Below are 26383 nucleotides of genomic sequence, written 5' to 3'. Positions count from 1 at the left end.
GCCTTCGGCCACCTGCCCCCACCCACATCTTCCTTGTAGCTTAGGCTTCCACTCTGTCTTTGTAAAACACTTTTGAGAGTTCTCCCGAAAAGTGAAAGCTGCTATTACAAATATAAATCATTATTGTTGAAAGGCTCAGAAACGTGAATTTCAGGACAGGAGACCATTTGGCACATTGTCCCTGTGTTGTGCTGCACTCCCCCACTGGAGCCATCAACACTACTTCAATTTCCATTCTCTATCCCCCACATTACTTTATATCTTTAGTCTTCAAATGCCAATCTAATTCCCTTTTATATGATGTAATTTACTTGGCTTCAAATAGCCACTTGTGGTACTGCATTCCATATCCTAATAAGCCTTTGTGTTTACATCTGAATAACAAATTTATAGAGATGAGCACTGCAGAGTTGCTATAAAAGCTTGCAAACACTCCTGCTGACTCACTACACGACTGAGATTTTTGTATCACAGCCAGAGCGACCAGAGTGTTCTAATGGAAGTGCGGATGCTGGAGATTCGCTCTTAAAGCAGCTGAAATGTTTGCATTTAGAAACCCAGGGATTTCTAAGTTTTTGCTAAGGGAAAGCGTCTTCATCTCTTTAGTGGTGAAGTGAAGGTAGACACTTTGCATATGTGCAGAACATTTGGACTTTTTGTCCTGCTTGACCAATACTAAAATAACTAACAGGGAGCAGGAGATGCACATTGCTGTGCACAAATTAGTTGCTGCATTCACCTACAAATAGGCACTATATACCACAGCATAATCGTATGAAGTGCTTTGAGTGATGCTTTAGTTGCAGGATAAGGCACTTTTAACAAATGCAAGGATTATTATTAAATGTATATGAGAAAGATTTATACTGACAATTGAGCACAACTATTGCTAGTTCTTACAAAACATATTTGCTCATCAGTAAAGTCTGATGGGTTTTGCTTGGACAGAAGAACAAGCTGATGTTTACTGCATACATCAGTGTCAACTCAGTTCCTAGTGATGGCAGGCCTCACAGCATAAAACTGCCTTGATTCAGCACAAAATTGATCATCTCTTCTTAAAGAGGGATCAGAGGATGGCTCCTGCCATAGGATTAGGATTCCAAGGTTAGAGCTAACGCACATCAATGACGGAGCTCCAACATCTAACTGCAGAGTTTCTGACCTTTGAGTGTCACATTGTCACCAGGTGTCTGAAGTTGGAATGGGTTCAGTTTTCCAGCATTAACACACATAAGCATAAAAATCACCCCGAAAGAAACCTTGCAGGAAAGAAGATTAAAAACTCATTTATCCTTATTTTGTTTTTATTGTGGGTTTTAATGTAATTGTTCCCTTTACATCAAATACTCCAGTGGCAGGGGATATTGCACACAATATCTGAAAAGCACTACATAATACTTTCACTGAAAACTAAGTTCTACATTAGATATGACTGGATAGAGTTTTGCAGGATTATAAGACATAAATACCATACACATCTGCAGTTTGACACATAAAACATCATTCAGATAATGAGGATTGTGAGGTGCTGCTCAGCCAGCTGTTAAGACTGGTGTTTTCCATATCTAGAAGATAAAACTGCATGCAAGTGTTTAAGCAGATTCTTTGTTTAGCTGTCTAGTCATGTTTACAAGTTGTCCAGGGAAACTTTTGTGAAATACGCATGTGAGTAAGTTTGGACAGTTTACTAGGTTCGCTGTGGTCACTTCTCAGGTGTTTAAATTATTTTGGTCACTATTACTTTGTAATGTCGCAAACGTCCCATAAAAGAGCGTTGTTTAATAAAAGCAGTAGTATCATCAGGTAACAGCTACTCAATGCAGTGTCACACAATATAATCCAATGGGTCAAAGATTTTTCACCATAAAATCCTAAGAGATTTTAGAAAACACTCAAAACCTCAAACATCCATTCATTCTCATCTGTAAAATTGAACAAGTTCCCTCACCACACTGTTTCAACAGTGTATTTTTAATGTTTTTTCATATAAAACAAAAACTTCACAGCATGTACCATTTGATCCACAGACTGCCATAGCAGGTGCTTGTATGTGGTAAGGTGGGAATGAAATGCATCATAATTTCTAAATCTGCCAGTGGATTGTGAACAACTGTTTTACCAGAAGGTCAGTTCAGAATACAGTATATAAATCTGGAAGCAAATAAACTGTGACGGGTTATCAGCGGATTGTCTATTTCCAAAAAAAGTGGTTATCAGAATGATACATGTTCAAACCCACTTAGTCATGGCAATTCCTCATGGCTTCTTCTTTGATCCTCAGGGCCCTTGGAGACAATCACAAATAACTAGCAATCATTTGCACCTTACCAACACTGTGAGTTTCAGGGTTTTGAAAATACCACACACAAAAAAAATGTAACATACACTCTCAAAGCTGATTTGGGCAAATTCTTTCTTGAAAATCTACCATGGAGTTTCAGTACTTGCCAAAGCACAAATTGCATACTTCTTACCAAGTTCCTTTGACACTGGTATTTGTTGCCACAGCACAATTGCACAATACACAATACAAAGTGATTTGTTCAACTGACCCTTTATGTCTGTAGGAAATGTAAAAATGGAAATCTACATCACAGTGAACAGGTAGGGGGTGAAATCATCAAATACAAATCGTAGTTTTTTTTTTAAAAAGCAGCTCATTTCAACCACTTCCCTAATAGATTTGTTGCTCTCATTCCATTCTCAGCTTGATTTAGTGTTTTATGCCTTTCAAAAATAAAAAGGTCCTAAAAACATACTCTGCCACTATTCTGCAGGAGTGGACTGGAATGGATTGGGGGAGTTGCAGAAGTGTAAGCTTAAAAAATCCCAACAATGTATTCAAGAACTCTTCTCCCAGTAAATAGAGACTAGGTACGGACCGCTCCAAGCATAAATGCCATGGGTAAATGATGCCCTTTCAACCAGAAATATTTCAGATGGAGTGAGGACAAACTCAAAGGAACTTGAAGCAAATCTCCACATAAATATTTTACACAGGGACACAGTAAAACAGCAATATTGCATGCCACGTGCACATTCTCTCACAACACTCAGTCTGTCACAGCACGACTAGCCGGTCGTAGCTGACAACAAGAAATTTCCAAAGAAATATTGAGGGGTGGTGGGGGAGGGTGGATGGACGGACAATTTATCCAAAACAGTAATAACAAACTCCTTCACATAAACATAACTATGAACCGCTTTCTCTTAAAATAGTCTTTAAAAAAAGTTTTATGCATTTAAGAAATGCAGAAAATGCATTTAAAGGAAATAAAAAATATTTTGCACTTAATTTTGTTCTCAGTGGCGTGATAAGATTTCTTTTGAATCCCCCAGACCTATTTGTATTAACATAAGAGTTCAAGGTATTAAAAAATCACTCAAATTGACAGTGCAGTGTAGCAGGTTCTTACATGCCAAGTCAGCAAAGTTACTCGTGCCAGGAAACAGAGGGATTTGAAGCCAGGGCTTGTTTTTTTTGTCTTTTTCACAGTTGTGACCAGGAAGTCCTGTGAATCACTTCATATTTGTGAGAATAATCAATCAGAAGATGTACAATTTCTTTATGAATCTTAAATGTTTTAACTTTCTTTTTTAAATCTCCCCATGATGCTAGTAACACCTTAGTTACTGATGTCACATCATGGGCACAACTGGAGACTATGTGAGGTGCTTGCATTTCCTTCCTTCTCCATCCTACAGAATGGTCCAAAAATTCCCGGACCGAGGTATTACTGCTCTTGGATTGATTGCTAAGAGGTGTAAGTATGGGTAGGTGTTACATTGTATACTTCAACCATGTATCAATATGGTACTTGCCATCAGTCCAGTTCTTACCCAAGTAACATCATAAACCTCTGTTGTTACATCCACCTAATTCCTGTCCCTCCTGAAATAGAATTACCTCCACTAAGCATTTCACCCTGGCTTCATGACTGAGGGCAGGAATTTTCTGTGGTGAGGTCAAATTCTACCAGGCACTGGTTTAGTGTATTGGGGCATCATCACAGTGCAATACCATTCAACACCTGCACCTTCTAGCACCAATAATTTTGTCCAAAACAAGGAAGTCAAATCTAAACTGAGCATTAAGTGAGCTTCTCCATAATTATATTAAGGTACGGCCATCCTTTAAAACTACAGTCCTAAGTGTTTATAGCATTAAACCACACAGGCACAGAACAATTACCTACACAGAATTAAATGCATCTGATTTTGCTTACAACTCAAATGTTGGCAGCTGTTTTAAAAGTTAAGATTACGAATCTGTTAAAAAATGCATAATTTAAAACCTTTGCCTTATTAAGTGTTTCTCAAACAACCTAAACGGAACAATATCTTCAAATAAAATACAATAACAAAAACTTTATAATACAAATGCAATTGTTGCATATCTTCAGTAACTGAAGCAATCCCGACCATAAAATCCAATTCTAACTGAAGCCTGCCTACATTAGGAAAGATGTGTACAAAAAACAGTGCAAATGTATTGGAGCTTTCACTTTGCTTTAAAACAACATTCACACTTTTGTTCGCATAAAGTCTTTAAAAAATAAAATAATCAACTTCTTTTTAAAAAAACACTATACAAAAATGAGGTCACATCTCTAGGAAAGCAGCTGTTTTAAGTCTCAGATTTCATAAGGTCACAAAACAGTGTGTGGGGTGGTGGGTCAAAAAGAGCATCCTATCTCCTGGCAAAGACTTATCAAGGCCCAATCATAGAGTTTTGTAAACCTTAATATATAAAGGGGGCATTACAACAAATATTATTAAACATATTAAGCATATCGAATTCTCCACATCTATATTCTTTCCATGCACTGCAGTCAGCCCACGTCTATTGTGAAATCCCATCATTTCAGTAGCGTCTTGGTCTACTTGTGTAGCCTCTATGAGAATGCAGGCAGACAGGTTGCAAACCTTAAAGGTTACAACTGCCATTTGCAGAGATAACTGGAAGCCGTAATGTCTCAAATCTCAACCAACTCCGAATATGCCATGCCAGTTTTGATCAAGTGGGGGAATTTTCAGTGCTGCACACTCGGTTAGAGAGTGGGATTTGTGTAAATATTATCCAGCAAAGAAAGAGTTTTCATATTTGGTATAAAAGTAAAAGTACATTCCGGTCACAAAGGTTTCCGTGGTATCCTGATCTCCGCTGTAATGAAGTTTAACTGGAAAACTGCCAGCTTTGGAATGACAAGGGCACAAGAATGACACAGGACTGAAAATTACAGGGTTTCAAGGTATCATTAAAACTGTGTACACGCCCTGCCTGCTGCATGATCCACCACACATCAGCAATACAACAGAAGCACTGCAGCTCCCAGAATGGAGAATTCACCAGAGAATGCAGGCAGCTTGCTGACTTATCCTTCCCCTAAGATTATATTTTCCTATCATAACAAAAACAACCTTACTGAAACATACACTAAATCCATTCATAACGTAAAAATACGAGTTTTTTAGACAGATTTGAGCTTCCTTGCCAAGTTTTCAAAGAAAGGTTCACAAGCAGGTATGAATGCAGGTTATTTTTACAATCAGGGCATTTGAAATGATCTGACATGACTGGTATAGATTACAGAAGCCTGTATTTACAGTGTCTGGAATTCTCAAACCTTTAGTGTCCTTTAGCTAAGTTAGTAAAACTGATGGCAAAACATTTGAAATAATCAAGCCTTATCTTTGAGAATGTTTCACAGCTACCTATTATCACCATTGGCACCCACACATTTTGACTTACAAGAACATGCAAGCATTTCCAGTAACATAATCTCCAACTGGAAATTTGAGATCCCAATAGGATGACAAATTAATTTATTTTATCAAAAAAAATGTTTTGTTCATTAAAAAGAAAACTATGGAACATTTTGAGTGGCTCAAGCTGAAATTCCTTACGCAACATCTCACTGGTTTTACTCAAACACTCAACACAAGCCATTGGAATTTCTGCAGTTCTTCACTAATGGTTTTACAAATGCAAGTTGCATCATGTAGCAAATCATTTTCTTAATTAACAATTTTTTTTAATAGCTCCATTACATTTCGTCTAGAAAATAAACAGTCACTACACTTTACAGGATATAATAGTAAATCCTGTGAGGCATTTTGAGATGTCCTCCTGATGCAAAAAGTGCTTTATCGACTATAAATTATTATTTGGATTTTCTATTATGAACTCAAGCAAACTGGCCGCAGATTACCAGAACTGGTGAAACTTCAGTAAAGTCATGTTAAAGGGAATGTTTTAAAGTCTAAAAAAAAGTTATAACTATGGCAAGAACATGTTTTCTAAGAGTGGGGCTGAAAATAAGTTCATATGTCAGTAGCATTCAACAACCAATGATCTTTTTGGGAGCATTTGCAGTGTACCAAACCACACCTGATTTCACTGTGAGACAAGAGCACATATTATACAGCACATGTTAAATGGTAAGTGACAGCATTGTTTTATCCATGCTCCTTATTTGATCTGTATAGTATACATTGATAAAGCTGTTGATCAGAGGGCTAATGCTAACCTTTGAAAATACATTAATTACAGAAACAAAGTAGAATATTCCACATGCATCCAAGTGAGAAGGATACAACCCTCTGTACTCTTGCTATCCAAAACTGAGAAAACCCAAGTAGACCATCAATATCTGTAGCTTTTTTGAATCTACAACTAATTTCAGTGAAGTCCTAAAATGTACAGGCAACATGGTAGAAGCACTTTTGAAAATTATGCATGCACAATTCAGTGGTTTCACCCTTGCCGCAGATTACCCTTCATCCTACATAACACAATCAGTTAATGTGGCCAGAGCTCAGTCCAGTCCTTACCCACTGACAGCCAGCATGGACAAGACAATTCATCCAGAAGCAATGAAGAGGTGCATGGAACATCTCAAAACTTCCAGCATCGATGGAACCAGAAGAGCATGCTCCCACCTTCCCCAGTAAACTGATGAACAAAACCCAGAGAAATTCCATATGCACGTGTGCATGTCAGCAGCAATGGGATTTTTATAAGCCAAGGCTATTACGGGATGAGGCATACATATTTACCCACATGGGGGGAAATTGAGTGTAATTGAACTATTGTTAAATTGTTAATTGTGATAGGGCAGAGGATTGCTGGAATGTCAACAGCTCATTATAGATCATAAGTAGATTGGTAAAAACATGCAACACTTTGCTATCTGAGGACTAAGTAATAAGGTTATTTAAGACTTGTTTGTCAGCCTAGTTAAAAAAGAGAAAATATTTGCTGATTTTTCTGATTTGCTTGAACAAACATGTTGCATTCATTTAAAAGTCCAGATGGAATCTAGTTGTTTCATTAGCCCAGAACCACCCTCCCACATGTGGTGTCAAAAATGGGTTAATGGAGACAACTAGATTCCATCTGGGCTTTTAAATGCAAACAAGATGTTTATTGACCAAAATAAGAACAGCCATCAGCTTTTTCTGTCCACTGGGTGTTATGGTCACTTTCTCTCTCACACAGCCTGCACTGAGGCCAGTTCCTTATTAACTAGGTTAATCAACCAGCCTTTAAGCTCATCATTATTATGTAGTCCTCAGAAAGCAACTCTGTCCATGTTTTTACCAATCTCCTCAATGTGATCAATGATGGGTTCGTCATATTGAGGTGTTTGGTAAAAACAAGGCAACATTGCTCTTTAACTAGGCTTGCTTCTTCCTCCAAAGCGACATCCAGTGGTCCTCTGACCTACCACACCTATCTGTGATGTTTCACATATTTCTCCCTCTTACTCTTTGTTATTTAAACCTAATGAACACTGCATTAAACGAAGCGTAATGCCATTGATGCATGCTCATGAGATCACTGGTAACAAGGAGGCACGATGGGGTGTTTTGGGATTTTCTTTTGTGTATGCGGAAAATATCCAGAAAGGGGGTGTTACTGGAGCACATTGACTTTTTGTGTAGTAAGACTTCCTGTTGTTACTCTTGATATAAGCTGCTGTTAGCATGTGTAAAAAAGTCATCAGGCATTGGTGAAGTCAGGAGTGGCGGGGTGGTGGGGGGATCTCAATTGGATGATTCATGCATGTTTGGCATCTCTCTGTACATTTAACATCGAATCATACACTGTAAACACAACTCCACATGTTTTGACATAAGTATTCACATACACTTCCAAAGTTTAAAACTACATAAATTTTGTCCCCCCAGAATTCTTACTTATTGTCATAATTAGCCGAAAACACCCAGCTTGTGAACCTTTGCTTGGCATTATTTTGGCTGGAAAAGAAATCAATTAATTTGAAAGAAATTGGAGGTGCCTCGAGGCTGATTCCTATTTAGAATGTACTTCAACACAATCGTCACAAGAAATAAACCTTCTGAATAACCTAGAGTGATTTTTTTTCCTTTTTCCAATTCCATCTGACCTGTGCTTGGTCAAAATAATTACCGTACATCAATCAAAATAAAGAACAGGTGCCATATTGGTTATGACTCGTCTCAAGGAAATCATGGTGTCTCACACACACATATATACACATCCACACCCACATACATCACTGCACTATTCAGACGACAGTCCTACACTGATCTTCACTACTGATCCCTTGTCTGCTTCATACACTTGCCATTTCACATTTTAAAAAAAAGTGCAACCTAGATCACAATACATTCAAGTCACTGTCTAAGGCAAATTGACTAGTATGTGTACTCCCAACTCCTTTGGTCTCTGCTTAAATATACTAGCTGTCGATTTTTTAAGCATGCAGTTTTATCAAGGCTTAATGGCAATATGCCAGGTTCAATGCAGAATTAAATCTGTCAGGAAGCTGGTACACAGGGAGCATGCCTTAGTTAAATATCTCTGCATATCTACGGGAAAAAAATAGCCTGGTTACATGAATAGGGTTCAAAATACTTGCAAGTTCGCTACATGTTGATGATATTGTGTCACTATGCGGGTGTTCAAAGTTGTGATGCAGCGATGTCTCATAGAATTAGAATCATTAAAAAGGAACTAAATTTCACTCATTCCACACATTGTTAAACTACTGCTGTCACTTTGTGACAATTTGTCTCTGTTTAAAACTTCTGTTCCCACAGGCAAGAATCTTGTAACTTTCTGATCGCCAAATATTCTTCTAAACCCAATGACCCTGATCTGGAATCAACCACACCACAAAATACAATCGATCTGAACTAAGAATGATTGTTCATGCAGCTCCAAGTATTTTAAACCCTTGGATTAAGAAATCAAAAGCCTTGCCTTAGCATCTGAACTAAACAGTCTGGAAAGTGTTACACGCTAGTGACCTGTATAACAAATCTATTGTACATTATTCAGCAGATATGGATTGGTATCTGCTATCGCTCTTTCTTTTTTTTTTGTGTTTTATTTTCCATTTGAGTGCTTCCCCTTAGACAACTGGTTGAATGTTTTGGTTTGACGGGACTCCCAGTTACAGTTCGATCTTGCACGCAGGGAAGGACTCGTCTTGCATGACCACTGTGCTGCTGCTGGCCAGCACCATGATGTTGAGGTCCTGTTGCTTCTCGTGCGTCTGTTGGTACCATTCCCGCATGACTTCGGAGTCATGGGTCGGGATTAGAGTAACCTGCAATTCAACACAATACAACTGTGGTGAGTTTCTATTTCAGATGCGATTGTTAAATACAGTGTATTTTTTCCGTTATCATATCTTACTAAATAATAACTGTTTTTATCTACACAGTGCTGCCCGCAGGACATCAGTGTTTAGCCTTTGTACAAGATGATATTAAATAAAAACCCAACAAATCAGTAGGATTGACTTGCTGATTCTTTCTCCTTGTTACATTATTGTATTTCATTTTGCATTAAACTATCAACTCAATACAAACCAGACAATAAACCCTCCTGGTGTCTCCACGGCTAAGTGCTCTGGGACACTGCCTTGTGTGAGAGGCGCTATATAAATGCACATTGTTGTTGTCTCAGTTCCACGACACATGGAGAAGACTCTGACACATTTCCACTTGATGTGGATGTCTTTTTCTGATGATTATGAAAATATTTGCTTTCTCTCACAACGCGTGGCACCACAACAGTAATAAAGTGATAAAATTAGTTATCTCTGGAGCAGAAATATAAAAATGATATAAAATTGCTATGATTCAACTGTGTGCCAATGTATAAACAGCAAAACCAGTGTACATATATATATATATATATATTGTACCGGGCATTAGAACCTCAAGAGAGGAAGGCTTGAGGAGTGTGGAATTTGTCATCTTAAAAAGCGGGCACACACTACTAAACGTCTCTCTGGGTCTGGACTACGGGGTACAGGTCCTGAGTCTAAGGAGCCAGAGTGCAGGGAAATCTAGGACACATGGCTGGCCTGAAGTTTGGTTATCCGTAGTGCAGGAGGCAAATTGTGAGGCATATAAGAAGGGCTGCAGGTACTCATTCACTGTGAACCCACGTGCCTGCACCCCGTCGCTGTTGTGTGTGCTGCTGTTGAGTTTTTAAGGCCCACATCCCCAACCTGTGTTGTTTGAGCTGTGAGCCTATTTGTGTCTGTATCTGCCTGGTTCGGGGTGGGGGGGGAAGGGATTTTCCGTTTTAATATATACATATTTTGCTGGAACAGTCAGTAACCATACCTGCAGGTTATTTCCCCACTGAGCCTTCCCCTCCAGAAGAGCATCCAGAACAGCCTTGCTGGGTTCCTCAGCTGCCTGGTCGTTTCCACTCACAACATAGTAGGAAGATCTCACTCGTTTGAAGAACTCTGCATCCACGTTCTTGGCACTGCAGTGGTTGGGAATGTACACCAGATCCAGGTACACAGGGGGTCCAGGGGGCACTGAGGGTACAAGTGCTGCCTTACTGCTGCTGGAACCTTAAATAAAAAAATAACAGGTTTCAAAACAATCCTCTGTTCTGGGGTTATTCTTTGCCTGTCAGCAAATGTGTAGACCTGGGCAGCAAACAAGATTTTTTCTGGACTTATTGGAACGTCTCTTGACCTTCATGTGGTGATTATAGTAATAATAGTAATCGTTGCATTTGATATAGTGCATTATCATGTCGTTGAGATGTCTCAAAGCACTTCACAGAATACAATGTAAAGTGGATTGACTGTGTATTTTGAGGGTGAAGTAATGGGACAATCTCATGATAAGCAAATACCACCGAGACCAATAAATGTACTGACAAGTGAAGAATAATATCACACCTATTTAAACTCTCTGAAATGCTATCCTGCGTGAGGGGCACTATATAAATACAAGTTGTTGTTGTTAATGTTGTATTCCTGAACAACAATATTGTAAGTACATATTGTTTCTCTTGAAGGGAAAAATGTGCACAGAAATTATTCCTTTTAGACTTCATTTATCATTTAAAAGAGTCTGAATTGCTCAATGCTGCTGTTAAAAATTATTTAGTGGAAGCAATAATAAACTGTAATATACCACATTTTCCTTGTGCTAATACAGAATAAAATAGGAGTGCAAAGCATATCTGCACTTGCAGTGTTTACACTATTTCCCAGCACTTGTTTGTTTGCCAGTTTTCTTCCTCACCTGAACGTACTGACTCTAATAAGGATCATCTCTAATAAGAATAAAAAGTACTGGAAGGCTGCCTCAGTATCTTTGAGAGTAAAATGCTACTAAGAGTAGCTCTACCCCATGTGTAACTGGAGGTACAATCGGAGATGTAATTGTACTAAATTAGCTGATCTCAGCTCAGGTAGCAGTTGAGATGTTACAATTGTTTTTTGTGGGCCAGGCAGAAAGCATGGTTAGCCAGACTTCTTCTCTGATCTCCGAGACGCTACCCTGCTTGGAGGGCATTATATAAGTGCAAGTTGTTGTGGTTGATCTCTATCCCACGGCTCCCTCTGTAAAATGCTGGGTATGTATGGACATCAAGTAAAGATAGGATTAGTTGTGGCTCAGGAAAGAATTTGCTAAGCTCAGACATAAAGAATGATCACTTGCTACTGGAGGCAGCTATTGCCCATGGACCTGCACCCAGGCAGGAGTTAGTGCCTTCAGGAGAGGAAGAAAACTGGCAAACAAACAAGTACTGGGAAATAGTGTAAACACTGCAAGTGCACATATGCTTTGAACTCCACTTTTAGCATCAGATAAAGCACAAATATCACAGTACTTTACTTCAAGTACTAAATAAATTCACCTCTCATTTATTACTACCTAAATATATCAAATAGAACTGGATTTATTAAAATGCTTATTCTGATCAATCTATAAATGACAGATAAAGCAAGCACAACCACAAGCATGGACTGGTGGAGCCAAGTGGCCTGTTTCCGTGCTGTACGTTCTTTGTAAGCCACTTGGAATTTACAACATTATAACTGTTTTGTATTGACAGTGAAAATAAACAATCGGGAGATGGGCATATAATAAATAATCCCTGCATTTGATATAGAGCCTTATCATGTCATTGAGATGTCTCAAAGTGCTTCAAAATGGATTGACTGTATTTAGTGAATGAAATGTGGCAGCCGGTTTGCGCACAGCAATGTCCCACAAACAGCCTGAGTGACCAATTTTATTTGTTAATTTATTTGATTAGTTTTATTTATAAAATAAATGTTATTTATTTGACAATTTAATCAGAAGAGCGATATTTGGAAAAAACAAGTTAGCTGACACATTGTCTAAATCTTTAAGACTGCAGAGGGATTCATCTGCCCAAATCAGAAATAACAAGAAGAGTTCAATCCAAGAGTACTGGGATTTTAGAACAATAGTCCTGCACATTTCTGATAGGTTATCCATAATGAAATTGAAATAAATGAATGTTTATGAGTTTAGAGGATAGCAAGGTTATAAAACAGTAAAGCTGTACTCAGAATGCATTCAGTACTCAAGAGGGTTATGATATCCTGAGTCTAATTAATTTATTAAATAGAATGAAATGAAGCACTTTGCACAAGTTTTTCACTTTACCTGTACTCATATTTTTTGTAGCATGTGTGGATTTAGAATGTGAGGTGTTGGTAGTATTCTTAGCCTCCTTATCTTTGTCTTCACTTCGAGCAGACTTCACATCTGGATTGGCACTGGCCTTTGCTGGCTTCTCTACAGAATCTTTCTTCTTAGGAGAAGCTGTTTTTGCAGGTGATTCCCGGACGGACACTGTTCGGGAAGGAGCACTGGAATGCTTTGGCTTGCTATCCGTTTTTCTCGAAGGGGAGGAAGACTTGGTCTTGACGGTTTGTTTTTTGGTCTTTGCCCTCTCCTTCACTTCTTTTTTCAAAGGTTTATCCGCCTTTGCCATGATCGGGTCAGTTGGCATTGCTTCAGGATCCATCATACAAACATCAGGATTTGGTGGTGGTGGGCTAGGGTCCATTAATGGAGCAGGCGGGGGATCTATTTGTCTATGCACAAGCGTTCTGTCTGTAGGAAGAGTTTCTGATTCATCTTCTGAATCTAAGGCGGCATCTGCTGTTATGGAAGGACATTCCTCTGTCTCAGGAGGAACATCTGAATCACTGTGAGATGGGAATGATTCACTAAGTGAAGTTGTTGAGGTCTCATCACACTGACGTTGTGGAATCTTTCCACCGGATGGTGGCTGGGCTCCTCCACCCTGGGTCAATGGTCTCTCAATCTCCTCAGGCTCATCTTCTTGGCCAAAAAATTCAAGGGGGCTTGGATTGATGAAAGAAGGGGAGAGATCAGTGTAATGGTGCTTGAAAGAAGTAGGAGTCTTAAAGCATGTGTCAACACTGCGTTGAGCCTCTGTTGAATGTGATGTTCTAGATACAAAATATCCATCTTCAGGCTCACTTAGATGTTTAGCCTTATCTTGCACTCTGCTAAATATTTCCATTTCTTCAATGTCCGACTTGATGGCTGGAACTTTGCCGCGTGGGGAGACAGGCTCTGGTATTGAAGGTGGTGCGTAAAGAGCAGAGGTTTCATTTGAAGAAGAGAACATTGACGATACCACTGGCGCATGAGGTGAAGTCGGCCCTTGTAGCACAGTAGCGCTGAATGAATCAGATGTGTGTAAATGAGACACTTCTTTTGCAAATGAAGGAGACTGCGATAGAGGAAACATTTGTAGATCCTCCTGTCCTTCAGCCGCTACCCTCTCTGATAGGAGCGGCTCTCCAGAAACAGCTGGTCTAATCGATGGATAGGCAGGTGGCATTGAAGTATAAATGCCATACTCTTCCTGCAATGGAGATGTTGTCTGTGGTGTACGAGCAGATGAAGTTGATGGGGAAGCCTCCGTTGGAGGAGTTGAACCAAATTGCAAATGCTCTCTCTCCTGACCACAGAATGGTCTGTCAAACGCAGGCAAAACACGTTGGACAAAGTCAGGCTCTTGCAAATCAGATGGACTGTAGTCTACTTCAGTTGGTCCATTTTCAGATATATGCTGAAAGTCAGTGTTAACTGGAGGCTGTTCAGGAGACTGCCTGCTAAAGTCCAATGCCAAAGACTGTTCAGGTGATTCTTGGCTAAACTCCACAGACATTGTTGACTGCTCAGGTGATCGAGCTTCCTGTACTGGAGTTCTGAACTTTGCAGTTTTTGGAGAGGCGTCAGGAGGAGAGATTGACATTGGCCTTGGGCAGTCTTCTCTGGAAGGCGATATTTCGGTTTCATGGAAAGCTGTTGGTGTTTGCACAACAGACACTGAAAGGGATTCATCCACTTCAGTTGAATGAGGGGACCCCACTTCAGCATGTAATGAAGGAGACACATCATCCGCTGTTGGTTCAGGAAAGGAGCTTGTGGCAAGTGATGCTGTTGAAGCTGAAGCCACACCTTCTATGTGGGAGTAAGTATCTTCTGCTACAACCTCATCAACAGGAGTGGCTGATTTGTCCGATGTGGTTCCTTCAGAAATAGACATTTTGCTGTCTTCCTTAACAGATCCAATTTGGCTGAAATCTACCAATGTTGGGGACAATTCTCCTGCCATTCTATGTGGCGCAAAGGGTCCAAGGGATGGGAGGCTAATTGCAGCAGTTTTCTCTACTGTGGTTTCCTGACAAACACTATCTTTAGGAGGCAAAAACGCAAAGTCCCCTACCTGTTCTTTTTCAGGTTTGGGAATACTGGATGAAAAACCATCAAATGGATAAGGACGGATCAAAGAATGGAGCTTAGCCTTATTGTTCTTCAGTTCCAGTGCACCTTCGAGAAACTGCACTGGGCACTCTACATCTTCGTTTGAAGAACTTTCAAGAGGCGAACTGGAACCAAACAATGGAGGACTACGGAGAGGAGACAAAACTTTTTCTACAGGCGAGTCTGAATCAGGGACAGGTTCATCCATGGGGCTATACCTTGGACTTGTCTCATCATCTCTCATATCATCAGTCTCAATAATAATTGGAGTTGGGAGCTTTTCAGGTATTTCAGGAACATGACTAGATTTCTCATCCACTGGCGACTGATAGAAAGGGGTGTGGCCTGCACTGGGAGGGCCAGACTGTGTGGGAGATGCCATTTCCAGGGTCTTTTCCTCAGGACTTGGGCAATGCTCATCAGGAACATCATGAGAACTATCAGGAATAGGTGCTGTAAACCCTGCAGATGCCTTGATTTCTGATGGAGTCAAATCAAAGTTGACATTACGGTCACTTAAAGGTGTTTTAGCCTGTGGCGAAGTTGCATCTGGACTCCTTGCTGGACTCAGTTTAGTTTCAAGATCTTTCCTTTGATCTTCAACTTCTTTTTCCTCCTGTTTTTCAAATGCATCATGTTTGGGAAATTGGGCAGCAATTGATGGAGGCCTAAAGGATCTGTCTTCCTCCAGAGAAGATGAAGGAGATATAGTTGAGGCTGAAGCCTGATAATCATCTCCTTGCGTTACATCAGTTTTTGAATTTTCTAATGAGCGACCATTGTAAGTGTCGGTAGGAGGAGAAAGCTTGGCTCCTTCGTGACTCTGTGGAAGGGAAAGAGCATCAAACTTTGTCATGCTCACAAACTCCTGAGTAGGGAACTCAGTTTCTTCATTAGTGGTTTCATCACTCATAATGTCTCTAGGTGTAGACATCTCATCCATTGGAGTAGGCTCACTAGAGATTTCAATTGTAGAGTGAGTGAAGCCTGAGGTAGCTGTAAATTCTTCTGGAGGCTCTTCGTGGGTTTCTTCATCAGAACCTGTTGTTTCACTTTCAAAATCCACGGGTATAGTCTCATCGAGGATCGGAGATGCTTGTTCAACAAAAGACTGAAGTGCAGAGAGTTTAGTCAAAGTTTCGCAAGGAGATGGGACCTTTTCTTTATTTGTCTCAATGTACTTAGTATCATGGAGTTTTTCCTCTCCATAAATTTCAGCTTCTTTGCTATCACCTAGTCTATGTTCTTCATCTTCAGACTCTTGTTCAGTTTCCACTGCTTTAAGATGAAATTTCCCATGTTCTTTATGATCCACTCTTCCCTCAGATTCTTCTATCTCTCCTTTTTCTAGTATATCTTCAACTTCTAGTTCTTCAGTTTCGATTAATTCTTCTCCTTCAATATCTTCATCTTCAACTTTTTCCTCAGTAACTTTACGCTCAATTTGTTCATTGGTGCTCAATGGCTTCCTTTCTGCTAAATAGTCAGGCACCTCCTCAACATCTTCAGTTTCAGCCTTTTCTTCATAGTCTCCAGGTTCAGACGATTCCTCAAAGCCAGTCCCTTCATCCTCAAATCTCTCACATGGTTCTACTGTCACCTTATCTCCAGCTTCAATATCATCCTGAGGTGATTCGCCTTCGGCTTCTGTGGTAGTTATTCCTTCATCAGGAGATTCAGCAGTCTCCAAAGCATTTCTCAGTGCTTCCTTTTCATCTAGTATAGCTTCTTGCACTTGATTGCTTATGGGCTCTTTTTCTGGTACATGTTCTTCGATGTCCCTTATTTCTTCATCCTTAAGTTCTTCAAAGTCCTTTGTTAGATCTTCAGGTGAAGACATCAGTGATCGTTCAATGTCAAGTTCAACTGAGGTCAATGCAGCCGTTGCTGTTGCCACTCCAGCAGCTGCTGCTATTGCTGCCACTTTACCTGCTGCTCCTGGCCGAGCACCTTTGCCCTCTGCCATTTTGCTGTCTTTCTTGGCTGGCTTTGGTTTGCCTTTGTCCTTTGCTTTACCTGCAGCACTATCTTCTTTCTTTATTGGTTCAGACACATTTTTCTTTTGCACTTTGGGTTTTGCTGGTAATTTCTTGACCTCAGCTGGAGCAACTGGAGCTTTTTTCACCTCCTTAACAGGTTTCTTTACATCCTTCTTCACATCTTTTTCATCTTTTTTGCTATCTTTCTTTTCTTCTTTTCCTTCCTTTTTTATTTCTGTTTTACTGTCCTTCTTCACTTCCTTTTTAATTTCTTTCTTCACGTCCTTCTTGATTTCTTCTCTTTTAGGTTTCTCCTCCTTTTTAACTTTCTCTTTTTTAACAGCCACCTTGTCTTCTTTAACCGATTCCGTTTTCCCAGTCTCTTTCTTTACTTCTTTTTCCTCTTTTTTCTTCTCCTCGGGTTTTCTTGCTTTAACCTCTTTCTTCACAACCTTTTCTTTCACAAGTTTGGGTTTGCTCTCAGACTTCTGTTTCTCATCAGCCTGCATTTTTTCATTGAGCTCCTGCTTAGCTGTTATATCTTTTGATTTTGTTTCCTTCTCCTCCGGCTTTGTCTGTGATTCCGGTTTGGCCTTTTCCTTTTTAACTAAAGGTTTTTCTTTCTTCTCAACCTTTGGAGATTTTTCCTTGTCCTCCTCTTGCTGAGCAAGTTTTGCTACCTCGGATTTCACTTCGTTGACATCCTTCTTAATTCCTTTACTGCTGAGTGGCCTGGGAGTGGATTTGAGACTCTCTTTGCTGTCAGTCCTTTGCTTCATCTTGGTCTGTTTCACGGTTGAAGCAGCCAGACTAGCTGTTAGCTCCTTTTGAGTTACAACTGGGTGTTTCAAAAAATCCAAATGTTTGAGTTTTTCTAGACCTTCCAGCACGTTGTATTGTGAGGCATTTCCTGGGAACAGGGCCCGGACTATTTTTTCACCAGGATTAGCTGGATGCCATACTATCAGAGACGATATTGAAGTTAAATATGGAAATGAAATTTCCGCATCTTTGCCATTTGGCAGCACTATTCCAGTCTTAGCTTTGTTATTGCTGGACCAATGTTGCATGAAAAATTGGAGTTCTTTGCTCCCTTTGACTGGATTGAGAATGTACATTTCCAGTCTGCCGACACCCATTTTCTGAAACAATATGACTGGATCAATGGCGTTTCCCACAGTCCTATATAAGGGCTCTGGTTTTATAGACAATTTGTTTAAGTATTGGAGGGTAAGGCAGGTCTCCTCGGTACTTCTCCTGACTCTGAAATTAGGCTCCAGGTTTGTTAGGTTTTCTGGCACATTTAGAAATACAACTCCTAGCTCTGGTGAGATGAGGTTTTTCATCCAGTCACTGTTAGCGGTGGAGCCCTGTGACTGCTCTTCTTCTAGTTCTGCTATTTTACGTTGCAACAGACTATTGACCCCAGGGAGATTATCAGCTCCATTGTGGGTGAGTAGAATGGAGTCTACTCTGTCCAAATGGCGGACCAGTTTCCAGAAGCATGACTTGCGATCTGAGCCACCATTTATAAGCATGTTAAATCCGTTCACAGCAAACAAAGCAGAGTCACCTCTCCCGCCAGGAAAAATATAGCAGCAAGGCTTGGACAGTTTGAGGAAGCCCCCAGAAGTCGGTGGTTCCAATACATCAAAGGATGATGGTACCTCTACTGATTCTGAAAGATATTCAGTGAATTCTGAAAGTCCTTCCATTTCTGGTAAAATAGAGACCGAGTTCAGTTTTATATTGATGAAATCCTGAAGGTTATGCTTTTCCAGGTTTGTGTTTTTCCAATCGCCTTCTTCAGGGCAGAACAATGTAAGGCTGGCTTTGCTAGCAGGATGTATATTGCTCAGCAATTCTCCAATCTAGCAGCAGAATAAAAGATAATACTTAGCAATTTGCAAATGACCCCAATTGCTTCAGTGCTTCCCTTTACAAAATCCTTCCACTGCAGCCTATTAACCCCCAAAGGGTAATGGCTTTAGCAGAAATATTCAGATTGGAAATACACCAAAAAATATTGCAAAATAATTATTTTAAAAATGTCTTACAGACACCATCCTAATCTTATCAGGCAATATTTTTTGCGGGTATCTGACACATGTGGAAACCATTCACCATGTTTAAGAGTCCCAATTCATGCCACTGACACATGGAAATTCCTGTGTTACCAGCCAAAACAACTGTCTTGAGGAAATTGTAATTTGATAGATTATGGAGTCAAATAATACTGAATTATTGTCACTTTGTTTCTAAAAACCTTCATATTCTTTCAATAACCCTGAACTTTACAATCTATATATCTTGAATTATCAATTTCCAACTTCCAAAAACTGCACCTTTTCGCCCACATTTTCATGTGCATCTACATGTTGCCACTGTTCTCTTCTTATTTCAGATTCAAGACCCAGAGAAATGAGAAGATTTCTGAAAGAAACCTTTTCAAACTCTTAATTTGTGTTATTGTACCAATGCTCTGAGAAATCCAAGTCCAGCAAACCCAATCCAGGGAAACCCAATCTACAGAGAAGTGTTACACATCACCCATTAACTCAACACAACTGATTTGAGGGTACATACTTAAGGCATTCTCTATGTTAGCCTGTACGGATGTTTTGCAAAATATTTATGCACTATTACATTTGGATGTTTAACCGTGTTTCGCTCATGTTCTTTAACCAGTCAGATGCAAGTTTTCATGGCTTATTCTAAATGAAGCAAATAAGGGAACAGTATTCATTTGCAGCATGTGATCAGCTTGTTACACCTTATCCTCCGGGGAGGGAGGTAAAAGGGGTCTCTCCTTGGAGCTGAATTGGCTCCAGGATGACATATTGGGTAATGGAATATTGGAATCGAGCCAGTCCCTTGTGGTGGTCTCAGTAGTCCGGTTCCTAAACCAGGTGAGCTGCAGTATTCCAGGGCACTGCTGATGACCACACAATCAGCCTGGCAACTCGGCAGGCCTTGGAAGGGCGGACTAGTCACTGGGGATAGGGAATCATCCTACTCAGCTCCTGTTAACCCTGCAAGCCAAAACCTTAATTGTGGTCCTAGCTGGACAAGAACAGAGAAAGCTTGCCAGACAGTTTTACTTTGTTTTTTTGTAATGCAAAACCATCGATTATTAATGCTTCTCTAAGACGAGCAATATAAAACTAGAGCGAAGCCTGGTCATTCGCAACTCGCGGCAACCCTTTTGGCTGATAAATGGAAACAGGCAACAAAAGACTTCACTGCATCTGCTTTAAAGGGTTGTATTTAGGAAAATTAATTACAATTAAACATTCCAAGGTCAGACATGATTCACTGTGGTTCTGAATCCAATTGTGATGTGTTTTCCAAGACTGCCTGGGTTTTAAAAGCATTCCCAAGTCAGCTGTTTTATTGTTAGGACATTTCTGCTTTGCTAAGAAGAAGTGATTGAATGTAAGCAAAACTGCTTGCTCTACACTTTTCAAGACAGCAGTAGTGAGCAGGCTTTATTAACAACAGTCTTTTTGTTACGCTTGAAACTTCGGCTCCAAAACATTGTTGACTACCACCACATTAGACAGCTCACTCTATTGGCAATGTGCTATTCTGCAATGCCAAAACTGAAACTAAAATGAGGCTCCAATACAAATCAGTGTTGGCATTTTCAGATACTCACCTCCTGATCAGTGAAAATTTCAATGAAATTCTGAAATGAGAATGAGCCAGATTGAAGGATCAGTTCTCCTGTGTTTTCAAAGCACTGTCCGGTCAGCACCAGCAGCTTGTGGCGAGCAGCATCAGTGATCATCAAGCGGACCTGGCAAGAGAGCATCATATTTTAGTTCTCGAACAGCCCTGCAGTGAGAGTTCCAGCTATTACAGCAGTGGTTAGTGGCTCTCAATAATGCAGAACCAATGCAAGGATTATTATTATTATTATTAATGCACCTTGCTCAGTATTCACATAATAAGATATAGAGTGCACTGACAATTCAACTGTGCCATAGACTGCTAGGGTGCAATGATTCCCACAAACGACAGTAAACTCCTGATATATCGTCACTCCAAAGGGAAATAGCTCAGTGACTCTTTATGAGGACTAACTATGTAGGCACAAGTCCTCCGCGAGGCCACTAGGGTCACTGTAAGCCAGGAAGACCTACAACAACATCCTGCACCTGCGCACAACCCCAGGCCTCACGATTGTCAACTTATTTGTTGAAATTCGTTTAAGTACAATATAGGTGTATGTTTATGTAGAGGCATATGTGTCTTATCAATATGCTTATTTTCTGTTTCCTATCACTTACTTCTGTGCAGTTCTCAGAAGATGTACTGTAGTGTATTAAAGGACAATGATACTGTACTTCCATGCTATATGTAAACACCAAACATCTTTACACAATAAACAATTTGTATACAATAAAATACACTTTACTGTACAGTAAAACTCACATAAGTTTTATCAGTCTGGACTATAACATTTAATATGATCTACGCAAAGTCCGAGCTGTGTAAAAACTGTAAAAGTCATACAAAATCCAATTTAATTAACAATCTACACTGCGCATGCGTAATGCTGTGTGCAAATTGGCTGCCACATTCATCTACAAATACATAGGGCCTACACTGCACAATAAAAGTTTGTGAAGCTCTTTAAGAGATATATCAAATGCAGGGACTATAACTTCAAATGCTTCCATTGTTCATCAGAATTGAGAAGGTGATCTAAAACTAACAAGCCAAAGAGCTGAGTGATTTTTCTCCCTCTAGATAATTCAGATTCTACCATCAAATTGCAATTAAATTTAAATTTGCTGAAGATGTATTGAGTGACTTCCTGTTGCAACGTCTCTTCACTTGAAGCGAGGGTTATCAGCAGAGGCCAGACAAACAGGCTTCAGTTCAATTCTACAACGTCACAATATTAGATTTCATCCCAAAGCTTCCTGTTGGAGTCAGGGTAATTTATTTCAGTTCCTCTAAATTAAAATGATAGGTCCTGTTCACTGTTTGGAAGCCACTGGAGAATTGGTCATCCTTTAACAGCAGCTGGTTTAGGCTGGAAGCCAAGATGTGTGAAAGGTATTATTTTATAAACAGCAGAATTACTTCCTTAGGGTGTGAATTAAAGCTATTGCCCTATTAGCATCACAAGTCTTTAATCACATTTAGTCTTTGGAGGTCAAAACCAATTTAAAGATGTAAAAAGAGGCAATTCAAGGATTGAATTTTTTTTAAACCTTCATGTCACCCACACAAAACCTGTAATGATTTACAATATCAGACTGGTCGACTATGAAATGGGTGAAAAAATCATATTGCCCCTGTTACTTCCATTTACTGCTATCTCTGTCACAACTCTGCCTCAAACATCCATGCAGTGGTTCTAAACATTATCTATCTAGTTGTATCAATGTGAACATCTGTTTGAAATTCTTGGAAGTAATCTTTATTCATTATAATAACAATCTACTAATCTGAGTAGAGAGTGGGCTGAAATACTTATTTTAAAAATGCAAATGTACTTTCTGGGCATTCCGAAAGGCTTTAGCATGTTGTCCTTTAGAGAATGGTACAGTTTAATTCATGTCATGTATGTTGTCAAAAGTGGGACTTGTATTAATAATAATACTAGTCCTTACATTTTGATATAGCGCTTTATCACATTGTGGAGGTATCTCAAAGTGCCCACAAAATATACAGTCAATTCACTTTACAGTATATTCTGTGATGCGCTTTGAGACGTCTCAGATGTATTTTAAGGCGCTATATCAAATGCAAGGATTATTATTATCATAACAAGTGCACTTGACCTTGTCTGAGCCCTATGTCCACATACATGCACTTTCTATCCCAGGGACACTAGATAGGAACAGAAACCTGAACTGTTTATTTTGCCTCCCTGGGCCAGGGATATTGAAGCCATATATATATCTATATAAACTTGAGTAAGAGCATATTATATACATTAAATAATTCATATTTCACTCAGAGATCTGAATAGATCATAAGCACCCTCATAAATTTCCAAAAAACGCAATATAATGCATGGATAACAGGACTTGCATTTGAAAATAACCCAAACCCAGTCATTCTAGTTCCACCCACCTCCCTTATGACATTTATTATTATTATTATTATTATTACATAATACTATAAATTCCTCAATCTACTAAAACTCCAGGGTTTTTCAGGAACAACAACAAATTACATTTATGAAGCTCCTTTCACGTCGGGAGGACATCCCAAGGTTAAAGCATAGGATCATCTGTGTCCTATTTATTATACTTTACCATCCCTTCATGCACCTCCTACTGGATACCTTACCTCAGTGCTCACTGCCTCATCAGAAGGGTTAATGAGGACAACTGTTTCCAAAACATCACTTCTGTGGTGAAGGATTTTCTGACCTATTGAGAAAAGAAAGAAGGCAACTGAATATCAACAAAGTCCAGAACAAACTGGCCAAGGAACTCTATGAGTAATATTCACCCCCAAAGTCACACTCTGCTAGCTTTCCAGGGTCATGTTTAACTGCAGAATCACTTCAGGAAGAGGCCAGGACACGAGTCTTTTAAAAAGCAGCTTGATGCTGTGATAGGAAGACAATAAGGTGGGTGTTCTGGAGAGATGAGATTGGATAGGTCTTCTTCATCCAAACTAATCTTGTGTTCTTTTGAAATGGGGATGTTGTCATTAAAACATAGTCCAACATTACTGTTCTTGCCTCCACGAGCTCTAACTTAATGTGATTTGGGTTACTGCTGACCTTGGCTACTGTCATGAGTACAGTGGCAAATTATATGGGGAGTAAATCAAAGGAAAGTTCTGGTTAACATCAAAATCCCACATATAAAAATAATACCACACATGTAAACATTTAGTGACACAAATGTTTTTCATGAGCTTTATAATGTTCTTCTGTACATAGATAACATTTGCATTCGCTGTAACAGCTTATCGTGTTTTAACAGACTTCATACATTGAGTTAGTTTGAAGTGTTACATTCTATAATCTAACCTCTCACTTTGCAAACTTAATGAACTCTTATTTTTTCTCAAGTTTTCATTCAACACTCAGGGCGTTAGGATCCAGAGATGGCACATCTGGATTAATCATCACTGTATTCCACAGTATGACCACATAGTTGCTAAAGGCAGGAGTATTCCATAGAATATCCCAGACTTTCAACACTGAAAGCCAATAGATTAAACCATCAAGGAGTAGGGGCATTTTCTTACATGAAATGCTTAAGACAATGAATGCTATTAGCAATAACCAATTTAGCCACAAAGGTGAGGATTTAAATGAGATGTTAATAACTGTGCGCCACTCACAATTGATGGTAGATTTTACCCATGATCTTTTGTGCAGGTAAAATCACTACATTATACATTCAATAAGTCACCTACATTAAGCAGAACATTCAAGCCATTAAGGTAATGGGAAAATGAAGGAAAGAAAGACTGGTTGAAAGACTGAAGAGGAATGAAAGATAGATGAGATGAAAGAAAATGGTGGGGGATGGAACTTCTCTGATGGCTCAGCTCACACATCTGTTTAAAAATGACAGTACCCATTCCCAAGTGGTAATAGCACTGGGGTCTGATTGATGAATGCCTCCTTTGAAAGTATAATCAACAAAGCTTTGGAAACATAATAATAATACATTGGCCTTATAATAATAATAATAATAATCCTTGCATTTGATATAGCGCTTTTCACGTCAGGAGGACGTCCCAAAGCGCTTCACAGAACACACTGTAAAGTGAATTGATTGTATATTTGTGGGCGAACGCGGCAGCCAATTGCGCACAGCAATGTCCCACAAACAGTCATGGATTGAAAATGACCAATTTATTATTGTTTTTGGTTTTGGAGGGATTATTATTAGGCGTGTGGAGTAAGGAAATTTGCCCAAGGTTTCGCCCTGTCTGGAATTGAACTCAGGTCTCTCGCTTGCAAAGCGAGTGCTCAACCACTGAGCTACAGGACTCCACAAGAGTTCTTCAAGATGATGTCACCTTTGTTTTAAAATACATTGTCAATGAATCACCATCTATTTATTTTTGTAACCAACCTCAGTGTTCTGATTTCCCAAACTTACCCCTGCCCCACTTGTGCTCAGGGTCCTGTAGCTCAGTGGTTAGAGCACTCGCTTTGCAAGCGAGAGACCTGAGTTCAATTCCAGGCAGGGCGAAACCTTGGGCAAATTTCCTTACTCCACACTCCTAATAATAATCCCTCCAAAACCAAAAACAATAATAAATTGGTCATTTTCAATCCATGACTGTTTGTGGGACATTGCTGTGCGCAATTGGCTGCCGCGTTCGCCCACAAATATACAGTCAATTCACTTTACAGTGTGTTCTGTGAAGCGCTTTGGGACGTCCTCCCAACGTGAAAAGCGCTATATCAAATGCAAGGATAAAAAAAATGATGATTCACTTGATTCCTGCAGTTGGCATTGCCTGAATCAACCAACCCTGGGACAGGACACAGGAACAAAGAGCATGATTCCTCTCGCAGTCCATTTGCAGCAAAGCCAGAGGCTAAACACTTATTTTAAAATAACAATGATAATCCTTGCATTTGATAGCCTGCCTTATCACATCATTGAGATGTCTCAGATCACTCACGGAATATACTGTAAAGTGAATTGACTATATTTTGTAGGCAAAATGCGGCAGCTAATTGCACACAGCAGTGTTCCACAAAGTCATGGATTGAGTGACCAAATTTTTTTAAATTTAATTAATCATATTCTTTCAGGTGCAAATCTTGTTAAGAAAGTAGCATGTTCAGTACTCCACCCCCCACCCCCCCAACTCCCAACACCCCTCACCTCACTTTTAAACAGGTAACTCTTTAATAAAAACACGTTCATTGAAAATATACAAAAAACACATTTTAAAAAACTGCTTAACCTTGATCTGAAGAGACGGGAAATACAAAGGACTCTTTAACTGTACCTAAAAATGAAATTGATGGCTTCAATTTAAAGAAATGAGATGGATGATGCAGAATACTGATTATGAACATAGATCATTTCACAATAGATTGCTTCTGAGAACTGCTTAATTGATGTAAAGAATAACCAATAATGGCTTTCCCATCACTCTGCCTTAGAAATCACTGCAAATGCTGGTCTATAGACAACACGGCTTTTTAATGCTGGTGCCCTGCATTAGTGATCAATACAAAGTGAATTACCAGCACTTTCAGCTCCCAGGAGGACTTCCTACAGATTGCCCTGTAACTGCACTCAGCAAATTACACAACTGCATAATCCAAAGATCATCAGGCCCTGGCAATTTGCAGA

General features: G+C 39.6%; 1 protein-coding gene across 1 annotated transcript in view; it reads right to left on the bottom strand.

Moving 5' to 3' along the window:
- Positions 1-7652: 7652 nt before the first annotated feature.
- Positions 7653-26383, bottom strand: part of map1b (microtubule-associated protein 1B) — a 66872-nt gene continuing 48141 nt past the window's right edge. Inside the window, exons 3-7 of the mRNA XM_007899791.2 lie at positions 23388-23470; positions 20734-20874; positions 12955-18946; positions 10633-10871; positions 7653-9602 (exon numbers count right to left, since the gene is read on the bottom strand). Coding sequence (XP_007897982.1) covers positions 9447-9602; positions 10633-10871; positions 12955-18946; positions 20734-20874; positions 23388-23470 — 6611 coding nt within the window. The 3' untranslated portion in view covers positions 7653-9446. The remainder of the gene's footprint in view (positions 9603-10632; positions 10872-12954; positions 18947-20733; positions 20875-23387; positions 23471-26383) is intronic.

This window comes from Callorhinchus milii, unplaced genomic scaffold (genome assembly GCF_018977255.1).
Source record: "Callorhinchus milii isolate IMCB2004 unplaced genomic scaffold, IMCB_Cmil_1.0 Scaffold1, whole genome shotgun sequence".
Classification (NCBI taxonomy): Eukaryota; Metazoa; Chordata; class Chondrichthyes; order Chimaeriformes; family Callorhinchidae; genus Callorhinchus; species Callorhinchus milii.
The sequence above is the reverse complement of the archived record's forward strand: the minus strand, read 5'-3'. Positions and strand labels throughout refer to the sequence as shown.